The 12,477-nt window shown below is 36.2% G+C and overlaps 1 protein-coding gene across 2 annotated transcripts in view; it reads left to right on the top strand.

The window, feature by feature from the left end:
- The window catches only part of CPEB2 (cytoplasmic polyadenylation element binding protein 2), a 50,916-nt gene that overhangs the window by 36,778 nt on the left and 1,661 nt on the right, over window positions 1–12,477 (top strand). For both annotated transcript variants that reach the window (XM_053941976.1, XM_053941977.1), the window contains 4 exons: window positions 3,126–3,244; window positions 3,537–3,651; window positions 5,451–5,632; window positions 10,170–12,477. The exon at window positions 10,170–12,477 is cut by the window's right edge and continues 1,661 nt beyond it. In XM_053941976.1, coding sequence (XP_053797951.1) covers window positions 3,126–3,244; window positions 3,537–3,651; window positions 5,451–5,632; window positions 10,170–10,397 — 644 coding nt within the window. In that variant the 3' untranslated portion in view covers window positions 10,398–12,477. The remainder of the gene's footprint in view (window positions 1–3,125; window positions 3,245–3,536; window positions 3,652–5,450; window positions 5,633–10,169) is intronic.

Here is a 12,477-nt window from a genome sequence, read left to right as displayed (position 1 = left end):
AACTGGTTGTTTCTGCTGCCTTGTATGACAACAGTTGTGCAGTAAGTTATTTCTTCAAGGTTCCCAATTGCTAACTCAGCACTGACTAGCTGTAAAACTCAAGTTGGAAATGTTCTGCTTCTAGTTTCAGAGGCAAAACCCCAGGTCCATACAAGTTCTGTTGAACTTGTTACCTGCTACTTTGATCAAACTTGGGATTCAGGCAAGTAACTGTAGGTATCTTCATGTGTAATTAGTGTCTAATCTTCCTTTAATCAATGTGAATCTGGCCAGTACAGCCAGTGAAGTATAGAGGGCAATTCAGGTCACTGTAACATAAGCACATTGAGCTTGATTCATTTACCCAGACTAAGGATATCTAAAAGACTAGATACATGGGTCTCACAAATACAGTGCAGCACCACATTTTTTCACCTCACATGTGTTTTGGAGTTTATTCTCCATCAAAGATGACTAAATGAAAAACTGAAAGATGGGCTGTGTAGATCCATTGTCTGTATTAACCTTCAGCTTGGACTGATTCTTTCTGATTTAAGTAAAGGTGCAGCAGTCTCTAGGCAAGAATTGCACTATACTGAGGCCATTTAGTGCCCTCAGACTATGGAGAGTCTGTCAGGACAGTGGAGCAGTGGAGCAATCAGCCCCAGTACAAAATACCACTGCAGTCACTGCCATGGCAGTACATGGGCAGTGCCATGCTGGCTTGCACTGATTTTCTTGACTCCTCTAAGCCATTAATGACAGGAATTAGCTGGAGGTTGATAAAACTTAAAGCTGCTCTCTGATTTCTACACAAAATACACATAACAAGACGCATATTTTTTCCCTCTGGTAAACTTTCATATTACTGTGAAATAAAGAATTTTTGTCCTTGCTAAGAAAATCATGTTAGCATGAATCTAGTCCAGAATGCTTTGCTTTTCATTTGTTCTTTAAATAATGAATACCAAGTTAAAAGTTTTAAAGAATACCATGAAAAGTTTTATTTTGGTAGGACTCTTCAATCATCTCAGCTTTTCAAACTTACCTGATGTGCTTTCTGTTCCAGTGCTCACCAATCCATCTCTTTAGTGAGCATTGGAAATCATTGAAGGTCTAGAGCTGTGTAGAAAAACTACAGACAGACCAGTTTGATAGTACAGTCTATACTCTAACTTTGTCTTCAGAGGGGAATAGTACAGCTGAGCTCATGACACAAGGCTTTCTGAGGCTTTTAATTAAGTGGGATAAACCAAGACATGAGTACATGTTTTTCAGATGAGGTTGAGAAGACAGTATTAATGTGTGTTTTCTCTATTGCTTTCCTTTCCATGTCAGGAGTGGTACTATGAAGTGACCTTCAGATTAGCTCAATTGTTTAGAGCATGGTGCTAATCACAATCCAAGTTGTGGATTCCGTCCCTGTATGGGCCATTCACTTAAGAGATGGACTCTGAGATCTTTGTGTCCCATCCAACTGAGAATATTCTGTGACATCTCTAATAATCTTTATCACTCCTTGAGTTCTTGTACTTGTATTTTCTATCTTTTTGCAAGTTGCTGCAGTTAAGCATATTAATAGCTGCATACATAGATTATATGGAGGGACTTAATCAACCTTGTATATCTGGAGTTATATGGCAGTACCTTTGAACTGCATTAGGAGAAAAACTGATGAAAAATCAGTATTTGGAGAATCTTTGTATGTCTGATTCCTTAGACAGTATCATGTGCAATTAACTCTTTGATTAATCAAGTTTTTGCGCTCCCATCATTCTTGTACTGGGCTCTCCATTCAAACTGGAATGTGTGTGTCCTTCTGACCAAGTAAGGACGGTTACACGGAACTTATCTCACCCATGCCAGTTGGCACATGCTCTCATTCACTGTTTTGCATCAGTAATACATGGATTTTAAATTCTGTGATAAATACTGTCATATATTCCCATTAAAACAGATTTTGAATCTAAATTAATGCTGATTAAACTTAAGTTAAACAGGTCATCATTAAAAAATTACAGTTCAGCTGTGAAGAATAGACTTTACAAGAAAATGCTTCAGCCCAAGTCCAAAGATTCCCTATGACATATTTGTTATGAAACAAAATAAGATAAAAATAAAAATATAGAATATATAAAATCCTGTTTGTGTCCCTTTTTACGTAGCTGTGATGGGACTGTGGTATCAGGGGTAAGAAATAAGGTACAACTTATTGGAAGGACCAGTATAGACCTTACAGCTTTTTCTTAAAATCCTCTTCTTGTTCCCACATGTCTAAAATCAATTGTGCATTCTTAAATATTACATTGTTAATGCACTCATTCTTTAATGGTCTTCAAGATACACCCTACCACCTTTACCTTGATGACCTACAGTGTCTGTTTGCAGTAAGAAGTGGCTGCTGTTTAATTAGCTTCTCTCAGAAATGCAGCAAGATTTCCAAAAGGCTTGGTAAAGATCCATTATTCCTTTTCCCAGGCCCTCTTTAGAGCAGCTGCTTCAGCATTTACTTCTCCATCAAAGTCATAAAACATAACTTTGTGTGAAAATTCTAAACTTGGTAGTAATCTCAGAAAGAAATGTGAGTTATGGTCCCTTTAAAGTTTGTTTTAGTACACAACCCTAATTATGCTATTGGGTTATTTGTAAAGTAACAAATTTAGTGTATCTCATACTGTAAGTGTGAAAGTAATGTCAGGTTCTTTGCTTGTCTGTTTGGTTTTATGTAGCATTAAATAAACATTTAAATAAACATTTTAATTTTTTTTTGTAGTGTTTGAAAGGTTTGCTGGGTCACTTATGTAATAAAACGGTCTAATCTCCAGAATAGAGATTAGTCCTTTGTGCCAAGTCGGATTTTCATTGTGTAATGTCCATTGCAGCCAATGAATGATGTTTAGCCTAGACTTACAGTGCATGATAGAGCAGACATGTTTGCTTTTATTTGGTTATTAGTCTCATCTGACAATTACTTTACAGATGGAAGTTCTGTTAATTATGGCAACCATAGTACATAGTTAAAGAAGATGACTAATACAAAAGAATTGGTTTGACTTTCTTTTGTATGGAAAAATGAGTGGCAAAGATGATTCTGTAAAATAAAGATAAGAGAAAATCAATCAATTTGTTTGGGTTTTTTTTTCCAGGTTATGCATTCCTCCTGTTCCAAGAAGAGAGTTCTGTACAGGCCCTGATTGATGCCTGCATTGAAGAAGATGGAAAGCTCTATCTGTGTGTTTCCAGCCCCACTATCAAGGATAAGCCAGTAAGTACACAGTCAATGGCTTGCAGGCTATGTCTACCATCTGTCTAAAGCAGCATTGGAAACCATGATGATGAAAAAAATCAAAAGTAAACTTCTGTTGGCGGAGCACAACATCTGGAACACTTGGATTGTTTTAAAATTGTAGTATTTTGAATTAATAGAATTAAAACAAAGCAACTAGAGATGCTACACTAATGAGGTTATGACTGACAATTTATGTAGAATGATGAACATATTTCCACATTCTAGTGAAACTTAAAGTAGGATACTATTTTCTTTCCCAATTTAATAGGTTCAGATCCGTCCCTGGAATCTAAGTGATAGTGACTTTGTGATGGATGGTTCGCAGCCACTTGATCCTCGGAAAACAATTTTTGTTGGAGGAGTCCCTAGACCATTAAGAGCTGGTGAGTAGAATCTGTGGCAATTTTTTAAAGTAAGAAATTATTAGAAATAATTTGTACTATGATTAATATTTTGTAGCTATGTATGGATAGATATAGATTTATATAAATTGAAGAGTCTTGGTAGTTTTAACCGCAGTACAATATTCATGTATTCTTAAATTTTTCTACTCTCTAGGTTTGGCCATAAATCACAATTCATCGTTGAGATTTGCTGGAAAGTGTTACCTCTCTATAGCTGTAGTATAAGCTGTGTCACAAGAGGCATAAAACAAAGAGTTTGGTTTTAAAGTAATGCATCTCTGCCCTGCTCCATGACTATGGAGTGGTATTTGTACCTGCTTGTCATTGTGCACTAGCTACTCTTCTGCTGCTATCAGGGTATGCGCACAAACACCACTGACAGAGTACTTGAACAAGTAGGCATAGAGGAAAAAGGAAGAAATTCAGAGAGCTAGCAGAGTCTTTTATGGCACAACATTATATGAGATTGCAGGACTCTTTCTAGACTCTTGCCAGAGGTGTGAAGGAAAAAATAAATGTTTCTGTAGCTGTGGAATGGTTGATGTAGAGCCTGGATAGTCTGCTTTTTCAGATTGTCTGCAGTAGCTTTTTACAATGTTTTAGGTGGCCTTTTAGTAAGTAGGTTGCAATGAATCCTGGAAGTAGAAGCATACCATACAATGGTTCAAATTCCCTTTGTTATTAGAATGGCTTCTGGATTTCATTAGTCTTTCATAGCTAGTAATGAATTTTATTCTTAGAGAAAGATGAACTTTTAGATGAAAGATGTAAGAAAACTGAGAAAAATTGAGATAGAAAGGATCTTAAATTTTTCTATCTTGGACCTGCAATGCTCAAGCTTTTTTGGTATTTTACTTTTAAGACTCTACTTTTGACTGTAATAAAAGCTCTGTAAATGAGTGTAAACACAGTATGTTCCAAATACAGATTAATTTTTCTTCAAATTCAGTCCAGTGCTCCATATTACTGTGCTGAATGTCTGTGATAAATTTAATGGATGCATTCTTATGCTCAGCTCGCAAATGCCCTGTATATGTGAAAATGAAACTTTTATGGCACTGTGAAATAAGAATAATGACTTCACAAAAGCAGTAAAACTTAAGGAGACTCTTCAAACAGCTATTGAACATCAAGGACTGCTGACACCTCTATATCCTAATACAGAGGATACTAATTCTGAAAAATCAGTGTTTTCCACCCCAGTGAATTGCAACTGAATTCAGTATAACCTGGCAGTCAGATGATTGCCAAGGTACTTGATCTGTAAAATTTGAATTTTTTGTTTCTCTGAACTTCTGTCTATGGTAAGTATAGCACTGTAGAGATAATCAAGTTTTGTGTGGCTGATGAAAGAATACTAACTACATCTTTAAATTCAAGTAGGATGTTGCATTAGGACAGCCAGAGAACATGTACCAAGAATTTGTGGCATGAAGATCTATTTTATACAGCTTATGTTCCAATGCCTGCCCAAAAACTCTTTTGCTGTAATCCTCTGAAGAAAACTGCCCTGGAATCCTAGTTCCATGTTATTGAGAACATACAATTCTATTGTTCCTTGGATATATGTACCCACCATGTGAAAGATCTGTCTGCTATGTCATTAATAGCTTATTTAATATTATTTCTTTAATATTTTTAATCTTGTTATTACTGTTTCATTGGCTCTTGCAAAATTGATGATTAAAATTAACTTTTCTAGTATTTTTAGACATGAGTGTACTAAGTTACATGAGTGTGAGAATAGTTTGAATAAATGCTGTTTTGTTTCTTAATAGTGGAATTGGCTATGATCATGGACCGTCTCTACGGGGGAGTTTGTTACGCAGGAATTGACACTGACCCTGAGCTGAAATACCCAAAAGGTGCTGGACGTGTTGCTTTTTCCAATCAGCAGAGTTACATTGCTGCCATCAGTGCTCGGTTTGTTCAACTTCAGCATGGCGATATTGATAAACGAGTAAGTTACACAGAAATTTAAAAAAAGAGTTTTGCTCTGTAAAGAAACTTCTCAGAGTGTGGTAGCATTGCATGTGATTTACTTTCAAGCCAGCTTCAATATTTTTTTTAGCATCCATGTAACTCCACTACTTTCAGGAGTATGCCTGAATGCCCCCAAACGAACAACATGTTTCCACAGAGCAGCAGTTTGTTCCTTTGACATATGTTGGACCTTATGTTCTTCCCATTCTGGAGTTCCTTGTTTTGTTGTGTACAGGCAAAAGGCTTGAAAATCTCTTTCTCTCACATGTTCTAATGAAACCAAATACTGTGATAATTCCTCTGTCATTCATAAGAAACTCTAGTGTTCATTGGCTTCAGATTAGCTTGATACGTACAACTGCCCTTAATTTCAGCCATAATTGTCAGTGTTCAGAAAGTTGGTCAGGCTCAACACCTAAAATACAAAAGGTCTTTATTTTTTCTGTTTGAAAGTCTTCTTAGTACTTACCAATGCATATTTCTATTTCTTACAGATGTTTTTTCCTAGGAAAAGTAAAACTAACTTATATTAAGAAGACTAGTGAACTTCATAACTCCTAATTAGAAGTATGAGAGTAGCAAAGAAAACTGACATCTAAATTATATCAGTTTTAAGGGTCACTAGTTTTGATGTCAGATAGTCTGGCATTAATAGTGTTCTTTAAAAAAAAACCAAAAACCTATGGTCTTGCGTGAAGAAGGGTCAAGTAAGTAAAGTAGTTCAAGGTCCAGTCTCCTCTACAGATCAAAGACACAGGAAAAAGAAAAAAAAAAAAAAAAAAGAAAGTAGTACAGTTAACAGAAATCTGCTCTAGGGAGGCAGCATGTGCTTCTCTCCTTTCAAATAGAGTAATTCAGCTTTATGTATGTGTCTCAAATATCGCTTGCCTTATAAGCTGAAATCCCCAGACATGGTCCTTCCCAGAGGATGAGTAGGTGCGATTGTGGGGAGTCATCTATGCTTCAAATTAGATGTGATGACTACATTTTGGTCATGGGATTGCTATCCTTGTGACTTGTAGCTGTCCTGACTTACAACTGCTTTTTGGATACTTAAGTAACAGAAAAACATGGCCTACACAGGGATTGGGTGAGGGGATATAAAACTTAATCATCTTGCATTTGAATATTTGGACAAAATGGGAGTAACGACCAGAATCCAGAATTTCCTCCAAAGAAATGCCAAATGAGTCATTTAGCTTCAGAATTGAATATTACTAAGTTTCTTTGAGGAACTGGCTAATGGGCATTTGTCTGTGAAGTCACCTGACTTGAGAATTGAGATATGAAGTTGATTCCAATTCAGATTATGTCTCCCTCAAAAGTGGGAGACATGGACTTGTACCTTGTAAAACCATGAGGAACTTTTATCTTGGTCTTCCTCTTCCCATGGGAAGTGTGTCCTTTGCAGTAGAGAGCTGTATGGTAGACCATCTTGTAAGAGAAGGCATGATCCTGACTTTGAAGGCTGCAGTTGCACATATGTTTTGCTGTTTTTTGTTTTTTTATGATAGGTCACCAGAATCTTAAGGGCTCTTTGGATGCCAAGCAGGCATTTGAAATAACAATGCTTGCTGTTTGCAGAGAAAAGGATGTAGGTTGTTAATGGGTGCTGGAACACTGAAGGGCTCTTGGAGCTTGGGGGAAAATAAAAACCAACACAAAATCTACTGCAAATGCTGTATGTGAGAAGCACAGTATTTGACTTATATCCATTAAAACTTAATTTATAAAAATGGTACTCAGTTATTTCTTTAATAACAAATTACCAAAAAAAAACCCAAAATGCAAACAAGAACAAAAACAATCCAAACAACCCCCACCAAGCATAGTTAGAATCTGGAGATAGCTGTTCATGGGTTGGAGATGTTGAGGGGGAAAGGCAGGAAGATCTAGGTTTTCTCTTTAAATACCTGAATTCTTAAAGTTCCTTTTTTGAAATCGTCTATGTTCTTTCTTTAGTGTTGCTTTTCTAACACTTGAAAAATTTATCTCTTGACTCAAGTGTTCTCTTAAATTTGGAATTTCCACATTTTTATTACCATCCTCATTTTTTTCTTCTTTTAAAAAATGTGTGCTACTCCTGAGGTGTTCCACTGGCAAAGTATGTCAGTCCCAAATCTTAACTATGTTAATAAACTTGTCTTTAACTCCAATGACGGGGAGGGTTCATGAACTTCTTTGTTTACCTGAGAGGAGAGTTAATCTATACTTTTAAAATCATCTTCTTTAATTAAACCATAAGATCAATCCTTATTTATATAATTACCTATATTTATTACCACCCAGTTATTTGCATTACTGAAGAGTCATAGAAAAGAGCATCATTTTAGGGAACATCTTGAATCTTAGCTGAAAGTATGAAAAAGGCTATTTTCAGAAATAGTTCTTTACCTCCATGGCGCTTTTACACTAATGCCTTTTCAGGCTCTGAAAATACTCTGAAATCAGTATTACTGCTGATTAATACATGAGCAAGCAGTGAGTATAAATCTATAAACCACTGGTAAATTAGGAAGATAGTTCTACTTTTAGTACTGCCTTCTCCTGAGGTGTTTGTGTATGTTGGCCAGGAAGGTAATACAGTCTGTATCTCACTGAAGTCCTCGAGGCAGAGTCTATTCTGCCCTTTACCTCAGTATTGCCTTTCCATGCCAGTTATATCCAGTTTCTGTCGGTCTGCTGTCCTTTCACATTCTTTTCATAACCAGTTTTGTCTGTGTAGAAGTATTTTTCAATTGCTAAATTTTGCAGTTCACCTGTTTATCCTTCTGAACTTCAGTTCCAAGTATTTATAGCATTTTTTTGCACATACCTTTTCTGACCTTAATTGGAAATCTTTGTTTGTCAAGTGACTGTGGCACTTTGTCTGTGATCTTAACTTCTTCCTTAACTAAGTTCTCTTTAGCTTCTCTCCACTTCTTTTGATGTGTAGGTATATTTAGTTTGTCTAACAGATGTTTTTCTTCAGCAAAGTACTCCTCATCCTGTTTTATCATGTATGAAAGCTCAGCTCCAAACATTTCTTTGGAGCTTCAACTCCAAACAATTCATTAAAATACTGTTAACTTTCATATGCCAGCAGTCTGCATCCACGTCATGTAATATTTCCATTCCCCGAAGTGCTTCTCTAATATTTTTGAAATTATCTTCGTACTGATCTTGGTGCATTAGTGCACTGAAGCTTGAAATAAATGCTGCTTCATGCTTTCAGTAATTCTGAGCCACGAACACAGTTACTGCGTAAGGTACCTGTTTATTGCAAAGTTTGAGTGTAATTGGTGATAAGGCAGGTCATTGTAGTGAAATAAGTAGAGCTCGTACTGAATATAGATTACTGGAAGACACTTACTCTGACATTTCTAGGATGGCCTCTACTTCTGAAGCTAAGAACATGAAGCCTATTCAGCTGTAAAACGTCAGGGCAGGGAGCTGGATGTGTAAATTTTTTCCTCTGGAAATACACTGAAAAAAAATATCATTTTAAAGTTCTTAGTATTTCAGGCATATTCTGTCTGAGTATAGAGCATACAATCAATGTCTATATGTAGCAATCTTCTGAGGTATTAGTATCCAAGGATAAAACTCTTATGCAGCAGTGAGGAAAATGTGGAACACAACAATACATTCCTTAATGACTGCATCAGCTCATTTTGTGTTTTATTATGAAGTATTTCTTCCCGTCTGATCGCAGTCTGTCACAGTACAGTTATGCAAAGACATAATGCATATTTACCACTGGACTTCTGCCACTTTTCCACTCTGGCAGTCAGATGAGTTAGGGAGAGAGAAGCTGTGTAAGACAGGTGTTTGTAGCTGTCTGTAGACTTGCAAAAAGATCTTTAAAAAAAATATTTTCAGAATTGTATTGAATACAAATTCCTGTACAGTTCAAAGCCACAGAAAGAGAAAGTAATAGATTACCAAAATTGGTAGTGCCAAATTTGACCATATTTTAAAAATAGGGAGTGAATTTATGGTGAACAGCTCTGCTAAAAGATCTGCATTACAGCTTGCAGAAAGTATTTTGAATTTGCACACAAATGTAGTACATGCAGAGACACTTGTACTTAAAAAGAAAATTCTGTGTTAAAGGGTAGTCTCATATGCTCAGTTATTTTTTTTGCTAAAACGTGTAGAATTAATTGTCATGTTAATGTCCAGTTAGGAGATCTTTGAGTGACTGTTTTTTTCCATACTACATCCATAATATCATTTGCAAAGAACTCTCTCCCAGGGTAAATTAGGGGAAGTTTCTGATGTAGCAGTTAATTATATGCACACTGTACTTCTAAAGATCTGCTTTGAGGTGTTCTGCAGTATGGATGGGTCTGTAGGTGATAAATGACAATGAGTAATAACTGATCAGTTATATAAAGGCGTTAGTACAACTGACTGCAGACTTCAGGGGATTTTTTGAGGTTCTTTTTTAAACCAGAGAAAAATGAATGCCTTCATACAACTTGAAGTAGAAACAGTTATTAATGGGAATTGTTTCTGTTTCGCTCCAACAGGTGGAGGTAAAGCCATACGTGTTGGATGACCAGATGTGTGACGAGTGCCAGGGTGCGCGGTGCGGTGGGAAGTTTGCTCCTTTCTTTTGTGCCAATGTCACTTGCCTGCAGTATTACTGTGAGTTTTGTTGGGCAAATATCCACTCTCGTGCAGGACGTGAATTCCATAAGCCATTGGTAAAGGAGGGGGCTGACCGCCCACGTCAGATCCACTTCCGCTGGAATTAAACATGGTGAACCAGCATCTACATAAGGAGAGAAGGGTGCATGTGGCTTACTGTGTTTGAAGATACTGACATGCAGAAGAAATAAGTGCATTCTTCTGCTTTTCACCCCAGCTATCAATACATGCATCTTTATCAGCAGCCAAAACACTACAAGCCTCTTGTTTTTCACCAAAACCCTACATCTCAGGCTTACTAATTTTTGTGATATTTTCATGTTAAAATAAAATGTTTTTTTGTATTTTCTCCAAGTTATTTTTATATGTAAAGTTAAAACTAGATATGAGAATGTTTTTGCGTAGGGGCATACAGTCTGCTGCTATATTTAGTGGGTGAAGCGTGCACTTATTTCTAAACATGGGTTTTTAACTTCAAGATCTGCCCCAGTAATTTACCAAAGGTAGCAAAATAGTGAAGATGGAATATGTCTGCTACAAAAGCTTATTTTTATTGTTGTTGCTATTTTCAGTGTATACATAAACTAAAAATTAGGGTTGATTTTTTGCTCTCCATTTTGACTTGCAAGAAATAATACCTCAAGATAATCTGATTTATTAGCTATTTTTAAACATTTTTAATCACAAGCTGTATTAGCTTTGCTGCTATATAGGTGTTATGTGTAATGCCACCTATTAATACGGGATTGAAACGTTTAAGACACACTGCATTACAGATTAAATGCAGGCAGCACAATATGGCCTAAACTGCCATAGTTTTAGAATGTGAAAAAATTGCATGTTTACTTACCTGTATACACCATATGCATGCACTAGAACTATTAATTAACAAGAGGTGAGTTATTGCAAATGTTCAAAAAAAAAGGCTCTCTTGAAACTAGGTAGCATGAGCAAATTTACAAAATTTCTTACAAAAAACAAACTTGCATGCATTATTGTGACTGAAGTAAAAAAATGTCCTACATGTGTACAATATGCAAATTAGTTTTAGACTAGAAAGTGCAGCCATTTTGTGACCTGGTCAGTAGTGGAATTCAATTTTATGCAGACTGGATGTAATATTGTAATCCCTGTGCAATTTTGTGATGTGTGCTTCTACTTAATGTGGCGTGATGTAGTATAGATACGAGTTTGAGTAAAAAGCTAGCATTTAAAAAGTTCTTTTAAGCCCCCTTGATTGTTCATGATTAAGATTTCCTCTACAAACCAAAGATGGCCAGCACACTGCTAACCAGTCACCAAATGTGAAACCCATGACAAATGCATACAAAAATAGACATATATGAGAATGCATAATGCTTTAGAAATTAAATCCTAAGTAAAGTCAAAATGGAGAAGGTGTAATATACAGACGGCTAGTTGCATAACAAACTAAATTTTTACCTTTAAGACAACAGTGAAATTTGGCTTAAGAAAAGCCTTGCTTACATGTTTGACCTGTGTGCGTTGTGGTCTTCTGTCAAACCGGGGTCACTGTTGCATGAGAAGTAGCTACTTGACAGTCAAGGATAGTCTTTTTATTTTAATGAAGGAGTTCTACTAACGACATTGCTTGCAGATTTTGAAAAACTGACGTAGTTAGGACAGAGGCAATATTTAACTGAACACTAAAAGAAAATCTTAGAAGTGCTTTTGTCTATCTCAGAGCAATTTTAATGCAACTAGCCCCTACTTTTTAAAGGAACAAACAGTTAATTCTGCAGCCTAAGCAAACACTCAGCAGTAAATGCTGTAATGCAGAAATAAGAGCCTGATGCTAGAGTTGAAATTACAAGGGTGTTGTTCTTTGCAATCCCTTGGGACAATCCTTCATGTAAGCAAAGTGTTGATCTTATGTTGGTTGTCTACAGTGTGCTTTTTTGTACTGTACAATATGTGGTTCATGTCTAACTGCTGTTTTATTGTGGCTGTGGTTCAAGTTTTTAATGTTTAAAGTTGATGCTGTTTTAAGAAGAGCTTTTTACTAATTTATTTGTCAATGTTCCCTACTTGTTACCTAACCATGATCCTCCAGATTTTTTGGAGTATTCTTTTTTAACCTTAACCCTGCCAAACCTTGATCCATTTTGACATTTGTTATGCACTATTTTTATATCTCTGTGAGAGATTTTTCCAACAGTCAGCTAT

The sequence above is a fragment of the Vidua chalybeata genome, chromosome 4 (assembly GCF_026979565.1).
Source record: "Vidua chalybeata isolate OUT-0048 chromosome 4, bVidCha1 merged haplotype, whole genome shotgun sequence".
NCBI lineage: Eukaryota > Metazoa > Chordata > Aves > Passeriformes > Viduidae > Vidua > Vidua chalybeata.
This window is presented reverse-complemented; position numbering and strand designations above follow the sequence as displayed.